Genomic DNA, 16,319 nt, shown 5'->3' with positions numbered 1-16,319 from the left:
TCAGCATTATAAATGAATAGAGATGAAAAGTTTCTTTGGTCCATAGATTGTGGTATCTTACCTAGTTTTGGATCTCTTCCACTAAAGGGATTGCCTGTTGAACATTGTTAGGACTGTAAGCACTGAAAGCAAACTGCCTGGGTTTGAATTTTGTTCTGTCCCTTGCACCCTGCCTGGCTTCAAATCCTAGCTCTACTTATTAAGTTCTTTTAAGGTGATGATCTTTGAGCAAACGTCTTAGCTCCTGTTTTCCCAAGTAAATGGACACAATAGTTGCTACCTTGTGAAGGATTCATGTAATTGACCAGCGTTTACCAAGTAGCATCAGTGTTCAGTTTTAGTCATTGGTGATTCTGTATTTTGACTGTGAGGGGGTGTTGGGGTGGGGGGGGTGGGGTGTGGTGTGTGTTTAGCACATAATTGCATGCGGAAAGGAAAAATACTTTTGATAACCTAGAGGCAGCTTTTCCCTGCTTTTGTGTCAAAAGGGAAGAAGGGAGTTGAGAGAGGGAAAGGAGTTCTGTTCAATACTAAGCTCTCTTCCTCAAAATCAGAAGTACATAGAATGTGTAATAATTTACAGAATTTCTAGACATCAACAATCTGATTTTTTTAAATTTATTTTTATTTTTTCAGGTTGAGACTGAGGTAAAGTTAATCTGAGGCGACGCTCTGGATGTTCAGACACCTCATTCCAGCAGCTACCACTGGCAAGTCCAAGGTTTTCTATTATGAAATGTAGGTTCTACACTAACAATTAACAAGTGTACTTCAATAATTTTAAACACTCTCAGGAATAATTGACTTTCTTTTTTTTTTTTGGTGAGACATTTCATATTATTTTCCTTATTAAATATAACCAAAAATCCCACCGAAATTACGTGAGGAACCTCTAAATATCAACAAAATTATCACTTGATAGACTAGAATTAAACAAGCAAGTGGTTCCAAGAAGTGGCACAAGTGTATTAATCATAAAATAAACTTTCTGCATGAAACATTCAGCCAGCACTGTGCAATGTGTGGCCGTTTGGGGGAGGGAAATGAGATCGGTCCCATGAAAGCAAAAGAATATAAATAACTAAAGCAAAAGCTAATGCATTTTTATAATAGCCTGACCATCTTTTTATTCCAACATCAACTATCCTTCTAACATTAAACAATTATTTTTAAATAAAAGTTGGAAACCTACATAGAAGAAAGTCATGATTCTAAAAAGGCCAACTTTTAATCTTACATTTTCCTTTCTAGTATAGAACCTACATTTTGTAATAGAAAACCTTGCTGTCCAGTGCATCCAAAACGTCCCCACAGATTAACTTTAGCTGTCTCAACCTGAAAAAATAAAAAATAAATTTTAAAAAATCAGAGTGTTTCAGTCTAGAAATTCTGTGAATTATTACACATTCTATCTACCTCTGGTTTTGTGGAAGAGAGCTTGTATTAAAGGGAATTCCTATCCCACTCCAAACTCCCTTCTTCTCTTTTGACACAAAAGCAGAGAAAAGCTGCCTCTGGGTTATCAAAAGTATCTTTTCTTTTCTGCCTGCAATTAAGTGCTACAGGCACACACCACCTCCCACCCCAGCACCGCCTCACAATCCAACTACAGAATCACCAACGACTAAAACTGAACACCGATGCTACTTGGTAAATGCTGGTAAATTACACGAATCCTTCACAAGGTAGCAACTATTGTGTCCATTTACTTGGGAAAACAGAAGCTCAACATTTGCTCAAAGATCATCCCCTTAAAAGAACTTAATAAGCAGAGCTAGGATTTGAACTCAGACAGGGTGCAAGGGACAGAATAAAATTCAAACCCACGCAGTTTGCCTTCAGTACTTACATTCCTAACAACATTCAACAAGCAATCCCTTTAGTGGAAGAGATCCAAAACTAGTCTACCAAAAATCTATGGACCAAAAAACTATTGTCACTCATCTCCATTTATAATGCTGAAAATGTATAGCACCTCTAAACGCATATACCCAGCTTGCTTCGTATTTTTTTTCCTTTTTTTTTTGAGACTGAGTCTCACTTTGTCCCTCAGGCTGGAATGCAGTGGTGCGAACTCGGCTCACTGCAAGCTCTGCCTCCTGGGTTCATGCCATTCTCCTGCCTCAGCCTTCTGAGTAGCTGGGACTACAGGCACCCACCAACATGCCTGGCTAATTTTTTTTTCTATTTTTAGTAGAGACAGGGTTTCACCATGTTAGCCAGGATGGTCTTGATCTCCTGTCCCCGTGATCCACCAGCTTCGGCCTCCCAAAGTGCTGGGATTACAGGCGTGAGTCACTGTGCCCGGCCGCTTGCTTCCTATTTTCTATGAACTCTTGGCACTACTGTTGGACCTTTCTAGGTTCCTCTCATGCTCCTGGAACCTCCTTTCCACTGTAAAACATTCACTCACCCTTTCTTCCGTAATTGCATCCTTATCTTAGCTAAGCAAAACTATTTTCTGAATCAACTATCTCCCTGATGGCTTTTCAAATAGAGACTGCTGTAGGAGACGAAAGGTTTCCATGTTCTCCTAGCTCTTCACATACTCAGTGACTCCTCTCCTGTTACTCCAAACCCTTCCTCCTTACAAGCCGATATTCTACATTCTATTTCTCAGTTTCTGTCATCAATAGATCTCTAGGCCCCTCTCCCACATTCAGCCAACCTATCCAATACCTGAGATCACACCAAGGTATGGTGTGGCCACATTCCAGTCAACAGAGTTCTGTGCTTTCTACTCCAAGACTTGCACTTGTCCGTATCCCTAACTGTGCTGCTCCATCCTAGAAGTCTTACATTGTAATGCTCCACTCTTGGCCCATGGCTTCGTCTTTTAGTTCCTTTTCTCTTCTTGTTTCTATTTAGGGACTCATCAAGACATCTACACTCTTTCTCTTTCTTTCTTTTCCTTCCTTCTTCCTTCCTTTCCTTCCTTCCTTCCTTCCTTCCTTTCCTTCCTTCCTTCCTTCCTTCCTTTCCTTCCTTCCTTCCTTCCTTCCTTCCTTTCCTTCTTCTTCTTCTTCTTCTTTCTGTCCTTCCTTCCTTCCTTCCTTCCTTCCTTCCTTCCTTCCTTCCTTCCTTCCTTCCTTCCTCCCTCCTTTCCTCCTGTCTTCCTTCCTTCCTCCCTTCCTTCCTTCCTTCTTTCTTTCTTTTGCATGTTTCTCATCTAAGACATCCAGACTTGAACTTTTCACATCTTCTCTCAAAGTATCATTTGCTCTCTTTGCTTCCTGCTCCCTTTCGTAGCTAGCCCAAGTCCCACAGTGTAGCTCATGGACTTCTTTCTTCACCTCTTTCAGCTTTCTCACTTCCTCATTCCTCTGGGACACAAAACTTGTCTATTGGTCATCGAAATTCTTTGACCCAAAATATTTCATGGTAGTGGTAACATCAATCCCAGCTTACAACTTTATTTTTAGGGACAGGATCTCACTTTTTTGCCCACTACTGCAGCTTCCAGGAGAAAAAGATATTCGCCTTTGCCCTGAAATATTCTGTAGCCTAATCTACATGAGCAAAAGACAAAAATCTTCCAAGATATAAAATGTGTACTATATATGCAGTCATCTGAGCACTAGGCTGTGACCTCAAATGCCAATCCCTATGGCCAAATTACTGAGAGACATAAGCCTGAGAACTAAGCCAGACACTCGAAAGAAACAAGCCTCCCTTTTCAGAGACATTTTCTAAAACCATAAAAATAAAAGGCAAAAATTAGGACATATTCAGGTAACAGCAACCTCCTTCCCCCAGATAATTTCTGTTGTATAAAACCCAAAGATTAAAAACTACGATACTGGATTTAAAAATAAACCTGAGTCTTTCAATAAAAAGAAGAATGGGACAAAGTTAACCCAAACCACTCATCATTTTTCTTGAAAATACAATAGTTCCCTTTTATCTGAGAGGGATCCATTCTGAGACCCCCGAGTGGATATGCTGAAACCATGGATAATACCAAACCTGATATATACTATGTTTTGTTCTATACATACCAGTCATGGTGAAGTTTAATTTATAAACCAGGCACAGTAAAAGATTAATACCAGAACAACTGTCACATACACTAATAGAAGTTATATGAACATAATCTCTTTTTCTCTCAAAATATCTTATTGTACTGTACCACTGGTAACTAAAACTGCAGATAAGGGGGGACTATTGTACAACAGTCTCACCATTTCCCGCTATTTCTGAATCACTTTTAGCTTGTCTTCTCCTCCCTTGTTTCCTTCTTTCTGTTCAAGGCTGCTGATTCTTCTCCAGGAGGATCTTCTAGCTCCAATCGCATTCTTCTATGTAAAAGATAGGAGGTTTCCTTCTTCAGCTGTCAGCTCCACACCCATCCCTGCTACTTTCTTCATTGACTCCACCATTTCTATAAGAGAGAAGTAAAATCTGTACACCTGCAGAATTAGCACCACATGGAAGCTGCCGAAGGGTTTTCTGCCTGTGTCCCCTGGAGGGGGGACATCACTTCCCCCCTGGACAGGAGCCGATTAAGCAACACTTGGAGGAGTCAAGGAGTGCCACACCAGAATGTGGGGACCAGTGACTTCAGGGAGTGCTGGGCAGCAAACCCCAAGGTCCTCAGGGCGCCCCAGGACCTTCCTTGGAAACCATACTGCTGTCAGTGCCCTGGCACCATAGGCCTGTGATGAGAGTGCAGCCTGAGCGATCTACAAACTGCCTTCAGGGTCTCTCTTCCATTGTCCTGGTGAAGAGCACAGCCCTGATCCATGCAGGCCTCCTGACCCACACCCTCGTGTTCTCTCCCAAACACACTTTCTTATCTGTTCAATATGGACAGGCTGAGAAGGCTAGAACCTTCCCAAGTTTTTAAGTTCTGCCTCCCTTTTGATTATAAATTCTGTCTCTAAATCATTCTTCTTTTCTTTCATTTTCCTAGAAACATTCAAGAGAATGAAGCTGCTCCTTCAATACTTTGCTTAGATATTTCTTCTGCCAAATTTCAGGTTCATCACTCGCAAGCTCTGCCTTCCAGAAAACACTGGGAGCACAATGCAGCCAAGTTCTTTGTCACTTTATGACAAGCATCACCTTTCCTCCAGTTTCCAATAACATGTTCTTCATTGCCATCTGAGACTTCATCTGGATGATTTTTCTCTTCCATATTTTTATTTTTTTAAGAGACTGAGTCTCCCTATGTTGTCCAGGTTGGTCTTGAAGTCTCATCCTCAAGTGATCCTCCCGTCTTGGCCTCCCAAAGTCCTAAGATTCCAGGCATGAGACACCAGGCCTGACCCCCTCCATATGCTACCGACATTCTGTCCAGCTCTCCTCTTCTGAGCCCTCACCAGAGTCACCCTTAACCAAGAGTCACAGGGAGAAGACGGCCACCCACACGCCAAGAGACAGGCCTGGAACAGAGCCTTCCTGCACAGCCTCAGTGGGACCCACCCTGCTGACACCTTGATGGTGGACTCATGGTCTCTAGGATTGTGAGACAGTAACATTCTGTTGTTGAGGGTGCCCAGTCTGTGGTCCTGTAAAACAGCCCTAGAAAACTAACACAGCCTGTTAGCCCACAGATGGTGGAGAGATGGAATGAAATAATAATAGAAATATATGTGAAATAATAATAGAAATAAAGCACACAATAAATGTAATGGGTTTGAATCATCTCCGCATCATCCCTTCCCCTTCTCCCGCGTCCATGGAAGAGTTGTCTTCAAGAAACCTGGTCTCTGGTGCCAAAAAGATTGGGGAACGCTGGTGTAAATGTTTCTAAAAATAGTTAAACAACGTAAGGTTTACCTGCTACAAATAATGCAGATTTCAATGCTAATAACAATGGGTGCAAATGAAACACTCTTTCTGTGGTCCAGGGAATCTTAACCATTCTATCAGAAAGACTTGCAGCTTGGAACTGCAGCTGCCTTCCCACATCCTGTCCACTGTAAAGCCCTGCAACACACACACATGCACACATGCACACACACGCACACACATGCACATACATAAATACATTCCGATGCACAAACCTGCGCACACACACGCACATACATACATACGCATGCATATACCTCCATACACACACACACAGACACACACACACCCTGTGCTTCATGCCCTCACCAGGGTGTCCTGGGAGAGAATGCATGTTTTTAGGAGAAATGAAGACAACTCAGGCCCCTCATTCTCCTGGTGTTTGCACAGGCGCCTTCTCTGCAGACCATGCTTCAGTGCCTTTCTTGGTTCTCCCTCTTACTGAAAGAGAGAAGCAGAGACCCCTACCCCGTCACCCACCACCTCCACCCCTAGGTGCCCCAGGCCCAGGTTCCAGAAATCTCCCAGGATCCAGGAACTAAGGGCAACCACTGGGTTCCACAGCCGCTAGTCCATGGGTCAGGCACCTCTCTGCGAGCTGACAAACCTTGGCTCTCATGCCCCACACCAAGCCAGCCACACCGCCATACCCCCACCAGCATTATTACTGCCTCCTGATGTTAGCCCTGACAACCCTACTTGCTAATAATCTTGCCCCCTCACACGCTGATCCAGGCAAGCCCAAAGGCTAGTACCCGCCACCCACCCTTCCTGGGGGCCACTCTACTTTCTGCTTACCCAGATGTCTTCACCTGGCTTTACCAAGCTAGAACAAATAACAGGGATGAGCCCCCGGCCTCTACTGGGAAGATTTGCCAAAATGCTCTCCATTTAGAAGGAGGAACAGTGATGGGGCCTACAAATGACCCCAGGATGGTCACCCAAGCAACAAGAAGGGCAAGGAGCCCAGTTTCCTGCCCTTACCCTGGGAGGGTGTGGCCAGGGCACCACAAGGCCCTGGAGAGGGGTGGGTAGGAGAGCAGATCCAACCTCTTCTTGAGGAAGCAGCCACCACCCCAGGAAGCAGCAGATGGGGGCGCACAGGCAGAGCCCCCGGTGCTGTCGAGCAGGGCCAGCAGATCTGTACTCAGCCTCAGCCCCAGGGAGCTGCAAGACAGGCTGAGACCCTGATAGGTTTGGCTCTGTGTCCCCACCCAAAACTCATCCCTCCTGTGTCAAGGGAGGAACCTGGGGGAGGGGATTGGATCTGGAGACAGTTTCCCCCGTGCTGCTCCCCTGAGAGTGAGGGAGTCCTCAGGAGAGCTGATGGTTTCAAAGTGTGGCACTTCCTCGTTCTCCACTCACTCCCTCCTGCCGCCTTGTGAAGAAGGTGCCTGCTTCCCCTTCGCCTTCTGCCATAATTGTAACTCCCTGAACTGTGAGTCGATTAAACCTCTTTCCTTTATAAACTACTCAGTCTCAAGTATTTATTATTATTATTTTTTTTAACAGAGTTTCAATCTTGTCACTGAGGCTGGAGTGCAATGGCACCATCTAGGCTCACTGCAACCTCTGCCTCCCAGGTTCAAGGGATTCTCCTGCCTCAGCCTCCCGAAGTAGGTGGGATGACAGGCGCCCGCCACCACGCCCAGCTAACTTTTTTTGTATTTTTAGTTGAGACGGGGTTTCACCATGTTGGCCAGGCTGGTCTTGAACTCCTGACCTCAGGTGATCCACCCGCCTCGGCCTCCCAAAGTACTGAGATTACACGTGTGAGCCACCACGCCCAGCCTCAAGTATTTCTTTACAGCTGTGTGAAAACAAACTAAAACCCCTTCCCTGAGGTGCCTTCTGCTTAGGCAACCAGCTGCCCCATGTGCCTCCTCTGCCTCCGGGTCTTTCTGTTCTCATGATGAGGGCCAAGTGATAAACAGGGCCAGCCCCAGCCCCATCCTACTGCAGCCCGTGTGGCTGCTGGAGAGGCCGCGCCCCTTTCCTCATCCCAAGGGGCCCTGATACGCTCTTTGGATCCTGGAGGAAACTGACCCCCTATTCTCACACTGGTGCAACTTCTTCCAAGACCTCAAAGCTGGACAACGTGGGCCGGTCTTTTTAAATGTCTCCACTTGCTAGGGTTGTCACTGGGACAGCACTAGAGGGTGGTGGCAATGGATGAATGGATGGTTGGATGGATGGACAGTAGTCCAGGGATGATGTCCCTGTCTGTACTGACCTGGGCCCTTCCTCCAATGAGCAGCCTTCCTGAGTGAGTTTATACAATTGTCCCTTGGTATCCATGGAGGATTAGTTCTAGGGTCCCGGGGATGCCAAAATCCATGGATGCTCAAGTCCCTGATATAACATGGCCTAGTATTTACATAAAAGCTATGCACATCCTCCAGTAGACATTAGACCATTACTAGATTATTTGTGATATGTAATACAATGCAGATGCTACATAAATGGTTGTGATACTGTATTCTTTAGGGAATGATGACAAGAACAAAGTCTGCACATATTCAGTAGAGACATAACCATGCAATTTATTTTCTGAATATTTTCCATCTGCTGTTGCTGAATCCACAGATGCAGAGCTCCCGGATATGAGGGCCAAGTGTGCTTTGAGAGTAGGGTGGGTGAGGTTGCTAATGAGTACAGGGGAGCAGCTGTCGATCAGAGGTCCCTGCATTGAGGCATCTGGACGCCCTATCTTGGGACTTGAGACTCCGTTTGAGTGGCACAGGCAGACTGAGTCCAGGTCAAAGTTCACCCCTTGAAGCTTCATTTTATCCCAAGCTCTTTCTGGACCCTGGAATTTGGCATCCCCTAGGCCCTGGAAGGAAGGACAGATGAACCAGATTTTAGATAACATGTCTGGAATAGAGTGAGGCCCTACTGTGTGCCTGGCACTTTCCCCACAGAATCTTCTAGCTAGAACATTCAAGGGTCATGGTGAGAAATACCCAGTTAAAATATCAGAAATTTAAAAAAAAGATACCATTAGAGACACGAAAATACCATTAAGTAATAGTAGTAGCATTTGTATTCTGAGATTCAACAGTAGTGGTCACTTCCCTCCATCCTTACGTGTATCCCACACCACCCTGGGCGAGGAGGGCTGAGGTTAGGGAACACCCGTGGATGCTCTGATACTGGTCCTGGGCCTCGGGGGTGACAGTGATGAGGAACTGGGTGCACACATGAATGGGGCAGCCAGGCCTGGCCAGAGAAGGCACACACATGTGCACAGATGTGTTTACCCATGTACAGGTGTGCACGCATGCACGCAAACACATTGCAGGCAGGCATGTGGCCGCCTCAGGCAGCGGAGGACCCTGACTCTGGGCCCTGCTGACCCGGGCAAGGCCCCACTGTGATGCGTGCCATGACCTCAGAATGTCACTGGTGCTTAGCACCAATCCGCTGTCCGGCCTGCCTCTGTGTTCTACGGCAGTTACCCACACACAGTGGTATCAGCTACACACGCACGGTGGTATCTGGGAACAGTTTTGTGGACTCAAAGGTTTTCTACCTGAGAGGCATAACGCAGGCCAACTGATTCATCAGAATCAGGTGAGTGTGACCTGCTGTCTTCCCTCCAGGCTGACGTGGGGACAGTGGCTATGCTGTGGGTGGTGTTGGCCTCTGGGCAGCTACCGAGGAGGGTCATCCCTGAGCACTCACCGGTCGCCCGTTCTACACTGCCAGTGTAGACGATTGGCTCTTTCGTCCTCATGGTGGCTTCATAGAGTGAGTGCCATTCCCTAGTGTACCCATTCGACAGGTGAGACGTCTGGGGTCAGAGAGGCGGTTACCAGCCTGGGAATCCAGACAGGACCCTGGGTTTTGCTCTCAGCCCTGCCGTACGCTGTGCTGGAATTCAGGCCTGAACCCTGTGACCTCCCTGCCCTAGATCCCAAGTCTTCCCAGGTTTCCCATCCTGATGGGGCAGAGCCTGGCCCTGGAAAAGCCACGGGGATAGATCCACTGTGGGTGGGGGGAATAGGAGGGTCCTCAGAACACCTCTGTGCCCTAAGCTGGGTCCTGATGGTGGCTGTGGGCCTCACTGAACACACATGGTCTCTTGTCCTGGGGAACCTTCTGTCCTTGGGTAGCTGTGGAAAATGAAGGAGCCCTGGAGGGCTGGCTGGGGGGAGACTATCTTCTCTTCTGTTCAAAGGGGTCCGGGCACTGGGGGTCTCTCCACATATTTCTTGCTCTGTCTGGTCCTTTCGAGGCCTCGCCCTCCTTTTGCCCCAAGTGTTCCCAGGAGGGATGGTCCATCCAGGTGTTCTCTGGGACCAAGGACCCACTGTCCTTCCTCAGCGACCTGAGAAAATGAAGCCCCCTCCTGTAGGGACAGCTCAGAATGGTGGAGTCCAGTCCCTCCCCGAGTGAGGGGTTCCCCTAGCACAATAGATCATTTTCATCAGCCAAACCAAACACCCTCCTGCTCAACTGGCATTATTCCTAAAGTGGCTTCACTGTTCAGACTCAACGGCCACGGGAGCCAAAGTGATGAGCGGAGAAGAACAGAGCAGTCAGGAGAGATCTTGATCCCTGTAGGAAACTGGACATCTCTGTGGTCCCTGAGCATCCCAGGAGGCCGATTGTACAGAGACCTCTGGTCACTGACCTCAGTCTCCCTCCACATCCCTGGAATAGCCCATCATGGGCCCTTCACCCTTGGCAGGTGGACACTATTCAACCTGCTGGGGCAGGTGTGTCCCCATTTCATGGCAATTGGGGACGACGGGATTCTCTGTCCAGGTCCCACTGTCCTCAAGTGCTTGGGATGATGCCCACCCCTGCTTGGGACTGGGGACTCCAGAGACTCCTGCAGGTGTGGGACACTAGGTCTGGCACCTTTTTAACTGGGGAAGGTGATGGAGTCGGGGTTACACGGCCAGCCAGCATCTGGGAGCCTGGTGGGAACGGTTCAGGTGTTCTCCGAAGGTCTCAAGTACAATGTAACTTTTAGATGATTTTTGTCTCACAGGATGGTAATCATAGAGGATGCAGATAGTTTGCGGGCACAGGAGCGAGAGAATATCATCATGAACTATGAGAAGGTACAGGTCGGTCTGCTCCTTGGAGGGAGGCCTCTTCCAGTGCGCCCTGGTCAAAGGGTCCTGGGCTCCCTAGGAGCACAGGGTGGGGACGGGTGGCCACTACCCCCAGGCCCTTGCACCCTTTGCCCTGGACCCCTCACCAAGCCTCCCTCTGGGTTACAGGGACACCGAGCCGGGCTGCTAAAGGACATGGGGCCTGAGCCTGTTGGAATCTACAACAACATTGATCGTTTTGGGATTGTGCAGTGAGTCCTCTGTGCTCCCCTCACCCCTGAAGCACCTGTCTCAGCTCAGGGATGGGTTTGCTTTCAGAAAGGCCTTTCTGAGGCAGGACTGCCTCGCCGGGTCAGGCCAACCTCCTTTCCAGGGTCAGAACTCCTCCCTGGCTCCCCTGCAGGTCCAGCCCGAGGTTGCTGTTAGGCCAGAGGTGCGGGGCCCATCTAGGGAGTGGGTGGGAATGGAGACTGGCCTAGGTCAGGCCCCTGGGCTCTCAGCAGTTCTGTCCCCAAGTCAGCACAAGAGGAGCGGGGCAGCCTGAGGGTCTGGCCATGTCTACTTGGAAACAACCCCAGTGAAATCCAAGGGTTCTGGCTACAGGGTGAGGGGACGCCTGGCCTAGCCTCAGGGCTGTTGTCCAGCAGGTCTCTGAGGGCCCACCTGCCCCTGTCCTCCCTCATTTCCCTAGAGATACAGCCCTCACTGTCCCCATGGGGAAGGGGGAAAGGCATGGGAATGATGGGAGCGGTGGCCCTAGGAGAATGGGGGAGGAGATGGGCAGGGCCCCGTTCTGGGTATTTCATGGTGAGGTCAGGGAGGCAGCAGGGCTTGTGGCTAGAGACCCTGGGTCTGGTGCTGGGAAAGGACCTGGGGCCATGTAAGAGGAGCCCAGCCAGGAGTCCATCCCTTAGGGTTCTTAGGATGGAGAGACAGAGGATGCCGGGGGAGGTAGGGTGGGAGGGAGCTGATGAGTTGTGCCACTTCTGAAACGCAGAGTGTGTGGGTCAGGTGCAGGGAGAGGCAGGTGGATGCTGGGAGTCAGAACCTGCAAGGGCCTTGGGGCTATTAAGTGGGATGGGGCCCTGGTACACCAGGAGTACACCGGGCAGGTCTCAGGGCAGGCTCCCTTGACCCTGGTGGTGTGATGTGGTCACTCCCTGAGGGACTCCTGTCAGGGCCCAGTCGCCCACTCTGGGTGGCCCCCATCCCATCTCAGAGCTGACCTTTCTCAGCTCCAGCAGAAAGCACCACCTCCAGTCCAGGACGGGCAGCCCCATTGTGCAGCCTGACCACCCCCCACGCCAGGAGCCCCAGTAACCCCGGCCAGGCTGGCCCCGCACTCCTTCTTCTCCCAGGTCCTGCCCCTCCTGGGAGTCAGCCCCACAGGAAGGCCCTTGTCCTCCCTTCCCTGTGTCTTTTCCTGGACTGAGCGCTGAGCTAGATAGGGATATAGCCTGTCCTTTCTGGGGGTTGGGTCCCAGTCTCCGGGAGCTCCAGGCCCTGTGCAGGTCCTCAGTTCTGCCTGGGTTGTCTTACAGTGAGACAGAGCTGCCTCCTGCCACTGCTCGGGAGGTGAAGGTAAGAGCCTGATGCATGGGGAGGGGCAGAACCAGGAATGTGGGGACTGGGCAGGTGGTCGGTGAGGCAGAGGAGGCAGCTGGCCTGGGCGGTGGCGGGTGAGGACAACACGATGTCCCTGAGAGGGGCAGCACTCCCTGCTGGAACTGACCCCAGGTTGCTGTAACTTTGACAGCTTGATAAGATTCCAAAGTGAGAACCACAGTTGTGGCTTGGGGGTGGCTGCCCGCCTGTGTCAGGACCCCACCTAGAGGCTGGGACCTGACCTAACACTGGTGTGTCTGTGGCCTGAGGATGGCACGTCCCGGGGTCCCAAAGCCAGCCCACTGGCGCTCATTTGCTCAAAGGCTCTCAACCCTTAGGGTCTGCCCTTCCCTGGCTCCCTCCAGCTGGGTCCACCAGGGTTCCAGAGCCCAAGACGCAGCATCCACGGGCGGCTCTGGGAAGCCTGGCAGCTCCCCTAACTCCAACATTCCTCATTTGACAGCAAATGCGGCGGGAGATAACACGAAAGAGCAAGTGGATGGAAATGCTGGGACAGTGGGAGACATATAAGAACAGTAAAAAGGTAATGTGTGGAGGGAGAGGCCCTGGGAACCACTCTCTGCAGAGACAGGGGACGGGCACCCATGGCTGTGGCCTGGCACCGTCAGCCTCTCAGAGGGTGGGTGGCACATTGTCCTCACCCAGAAGACTGCAGGCCTGGTTGGTGGTTTGCCTGCCTGTTCGTGCAAGCGTCACCTTGCTGGGAGGGAATCTGAATCTAGCGCTGGGACCACCTGGAGCTCAAGGCTAGGGATGCCCTGGTGACCCAAAGGAAGGAAAATGTTCAGATCAGAGTTCCGACTCTGAGTGCCCATCCACTCTTTCAATCCTGGGAAGGGAGACTGTGTCCCAGCTTAATGTCACCTCTAATGAGGAATCATAGGGCCAAAACCAACCATTTCCAGAATCCTCGGGCTCTGGTCCTCACTGGGGTCGCCCCGTGGCCTGTGACATCAGATTGTTTTCTGCCCACAGCTGATAGATCGAGTATATAAGGGCATTCCCATGAACATCCGGGGCCAAGTGTGGTCAGTCCTGCTGAACATACAGGAAGTCAAGTCGAAAAACCCCAGAACATACAAGGTACGGCACAACAAACAGGACAGGCCGTGTCAGGGGCCCAGGTCTCCAGCTGGAGGGAGCGAGCATCAAGCCCAGGCTGGGGGGTGGGTGGGATGGTCAGATGCACATCCTGGGCACGGACGGTGACATAGTCACCACAGACAAACTCAGCTCTGGTGACCCTCCCCGGCTTCAGTAACAAGCCAAAAAGCAGCTTTGTGCACAAGGAAACCTTCCTGCTTTCCTTCCTTCCCGGAGAGCTGACTGTGGGCTGACTGCCATTTGGGGCCGGGAGTCTTCCATCTGTTCTGAGGCTGCTTCCTCTTCTTGGCCCTGCCCTACAGGTCATGAAGGAGAAGGGCAAGAGGTCATCTGAACACATCCACCAGATCGATGTGGACTTGAGCAGGACATTAAGGACTCACATCTTCTTCAGGGATCGATACGGTACCAAGTAAGCCTATGGGAGCCACAGGGTCTCATCAGAGATGGAGTGAACGAAAGGGATGGGGGCTTCCCCGGAGAAGAGGCCAGGGTCACCTAGGGGGGATGACAGAGCTGCCAAGACCTCCCCTGACCCAGGGAGCAGCCGGCACCATGAACTGAGCACCTGCTTCCAAGCCCTGGGCCAGACTGGAACATGTGGGGCCAGAACCCAGGAGGATCCTGAGGAGACAGAAGGCAGCAAACAAAATCATGCACAATGGTGAAAGGTGCTCTCCCGGACCCACGGGGACCCATGGCAGGACTCACGGGAGGGTGGCAGGATGGAGGGCCCATGAGCCTCTCCAGGCAACACTTACAGCACCAAATGCTGTTGCAATTAGGGGTCCTGGAAACTGTCATCCTGGTCTGCTGGGAACATGACATGGCACAGCCACTTTGGCAGCCAGTTTGGCAGTGACTCACAAAGCTCAATACACTTCAACCATGTGTCCCCAAAGTATCACAAATATTGAACCCACTGATTTGAAAACTGATGTGCACATGAAACCTGCATGCCACGTCCACTGCTTGCTTCATCGTCACTCACACAAGGAGCCTTCGGAGACAGTCTTCAACATGAGAACGGGGAGAGCAAGGCTGGTCCTCCCTTTAAACGGAAGCCACAGTGAGAAAAGGGAATGAGCCAGTGATGCCCGCACGAACGCGGGTGGATCCTAGATGCATTTTGCTGAGGGAAAGAAGCCAGTCCCAATAAGCTACCACATAGGATTCCCATTCCTGGGCCATTCTGGAAAAGGCCAAACCATAGGGATTGAGAAGCAGTCTGGGTGGCCGGGGGCTGAGGGATCAGGGAGACGCCGGGTGCATAGGGGCCACCCGGGAGACTTGGAAGATGATGGAGTCGCTTCAGGAGGGGCTGGAGCGGTCGCCAGGAGACTCTGCCCATTGGTTTACAACCGTGGAGGAACTGTACACCCAAAGGCTGAACAGGTGTGTCTGCAAACTGAAAATAAATAAAGAAAATCATTCAGAGTGAAAAGGATCAGGCAAGTCACTGTACAACTGGGCTATCTGCATGTCACAGATGTGGATTTTACTGAAACATTTCCTCAAAGTCAAAGGCCCTGAGGAGCTCACTGCTTATCTGGTGAATCATCTGAACCTAAAGTGGGATTTGTTGTTAGGCTTTGTAGACAAAGTGAGACTTACGGCATCTGCACAAAACAAACAAAAGCCTCATTTCTCTGTTTCCTAGGCAGCGGGAACTATTCTACATCCTCCTGGCATATTCGGAGTATAACCCGGTGAGTATTCCCGGCAGTGATGTTCCCGGGCACTATTTCCCTGTTCACAGGAGTGGGTGTCTGGTGGGGGTGTCGCTGCTTCTTTTAAAATTAGTATTTGTGACCCACCAGGATATAGGAGGTAGAACTCCAGCTCACTGCTGGCATAAACCTCTAAGTAAGGGGGTGGCCGCAAGGGGTCAAGCTGAGACACAAAGGAGTCGGGGCCTGGACTCCTGGTGTCACCTGGGTCTGACCACCACTTCTCAGAACAAGAAATGACGCCCTCCTCCTGGGGCTGCCCCAAAGCCCAGGAGCTTGGCAGGGTCGCATGCGGGATGGTGCCATCAGGAGACAGTTTGGAGAAGGTGCTGAAGTGCCTGATGGACTTGGCTCTTGTCATGAAATGAATTTGCATCCTGAGGAAGCCTCTTCTTCAGAGGAAGCCTCCCCAGTCACCTCTGCCCTCTCCAATGACATGAGTCCTCCCAGGTGACCTCAGTCCTCCCAGGTGATGTCCTTCCATGGTGACTCTGGCTCTTGCAGGAGGTGGGCTACTGCAGGGACCTGAGCTACATCGCGGCCTTGTTCCTCCTGTATCTGCCTGAGGAGGATGCATTCTGGGCACTGGTGCAGCTGCTGGCCAGGGAGAGGCACTCCCTGCAGGGTAGGTGAACAGGTGCCCAAGGGACCTCATGCAGTCAGACCCAGGGACGGCCACCCTGGCCAGATGATCTCAGCTTTCAGCCAAGGCACCTTCCTTGGCCAGCTCCTTGGGAGTCTTCAGGATGTCTCTGCTGAGGTTCCCACAGGAGTCCGCGGCTGACCCCAAAGCCCAAGTCAGACACTTTTCATCCCCATCAGCGGAGGGCATCTCATCCTCCTTGTGGCCACCCTCTGTGTCCTGCTGCCACGCCTTCTGGATCTGATTGTGCAGCTGACTCTCCAATCCCTGAGAATCCTGCTGCCCTTGGTGCCCATGAATGGGCCGACCAAGCCCAGGTGGCAGCATCTCCCCAACCCGTGTCCCCTGGCCTGAACT

General features: G+C 50.6%; 5 protein-coding genes across 5 annotated transcripts in view; 3 read left to right on the top strand and 2 right to left on the bottom strand.

The window, feature by feature from the left end:
* The window catches only part of LOC126939306 (TBC1 domain family member 3G-like), a 574,604-nt gene that overhangs the window by 183,101 nt on the left and 375,184 nt on the right, over positions 1–16,319 (top strand). Inside the window, exon 2 of the mRNA XM_050764539.1 lies at positions 9,344–9,366. The gene's annotated coding sequence lies outside the window, so the exon portion shown is untranslated. The remainder of the gene's footprint in view (positions 1–9,343; positions 9,367–16,319) is intronic.
* Positions 1–16,319, top strand: part of LOC126939308 (C-C motif chemokine 3-like 1) — a 332,180-nt gene that overhangs the window by 19,847 nt on the left and 296,014 nt on the right. The gene's annotated exons all lie outside the window — the stretch shown is intronic.
* Positions 1–16,319, bottom strand: part of LOC126939305 (TBC1 domain family member 3G-like) — a 259,422-nt gene that overhangs the window by 124,571 nt on the left and 118,532 nt on the right. The window lies entirely within an intron of this gene.
* The window catches only part of LOC126939304 (TBC1 domain family member 3G-like), a 292,702-nt gene that overhangs the window by 239,024 nt on the left and 37,359 nt on the right, over positions 1–16,319 (bottom strand). The gene's annotated exons all lie outside the window — the stretch shown is intronic.
* The window catches only part of LOC126939317 (TBC1 domain family member 3B-like), a 203,332-nt gene that overhangs the window by 183,101 nt on the left and 3,912 nt on the right, over positions 1–16,319 (top strand). Inside the window, exons 2-10 of the mRNA XM_050764551.1 lie at positions 9,344–9,366; positions 10,793–10,865; positions 11,028–11,110; positions 12,401–12,440; positions 12,928–13,008; positions 13,461–13,568; positions 13,892–14,001; positions 15,250–15,298; positions 15,824–15,944. Coding sequence (XP_050620508.1) covers positions 10,794–10,865; positions 11,028–11,110; positions 12,401–12,440; positions 12,928–13,008; positions 13,461–13,568; positions 13,892–14,001; positions 15,250–15,298; positions 15,824–15,944 — 664 coding nt within the window. The 5' untranslated portion in view covers positions 9,344–9,366; position 10,793. The remainder of the gene's footprint in view (positions 1–9,343; positions 9,367–10,792; positions 10,866–11,027; positions 11,111–12,400; positions 12,441–12,927; positions 13,009–13,460; positions 13,569–13,891; positions 14,002–15,249; positions 15,299–15,823; positions 15,945–16,319) is intronic.

The sequence above is a fragment of the Macaca thibetana genome, chromosome 16 (assembly GCF_024542745.1).
Source record: "Macaca thibetana thibetana isolate TM-01 chromosome 16, ASM2454274v1, whole genome shotgun sequence".
Lineage (NCBI taxonomy): Eukaryota > Metazoa > Chordata > Mammalia > Primates > Cercopithecidae > Macaca > Macaca thibetana.
The sequence above is the reverse complement of the archived record's forward strand: the minus strand, read 5'-3'. Positions and strand labels throughout refer to the sequence as shown.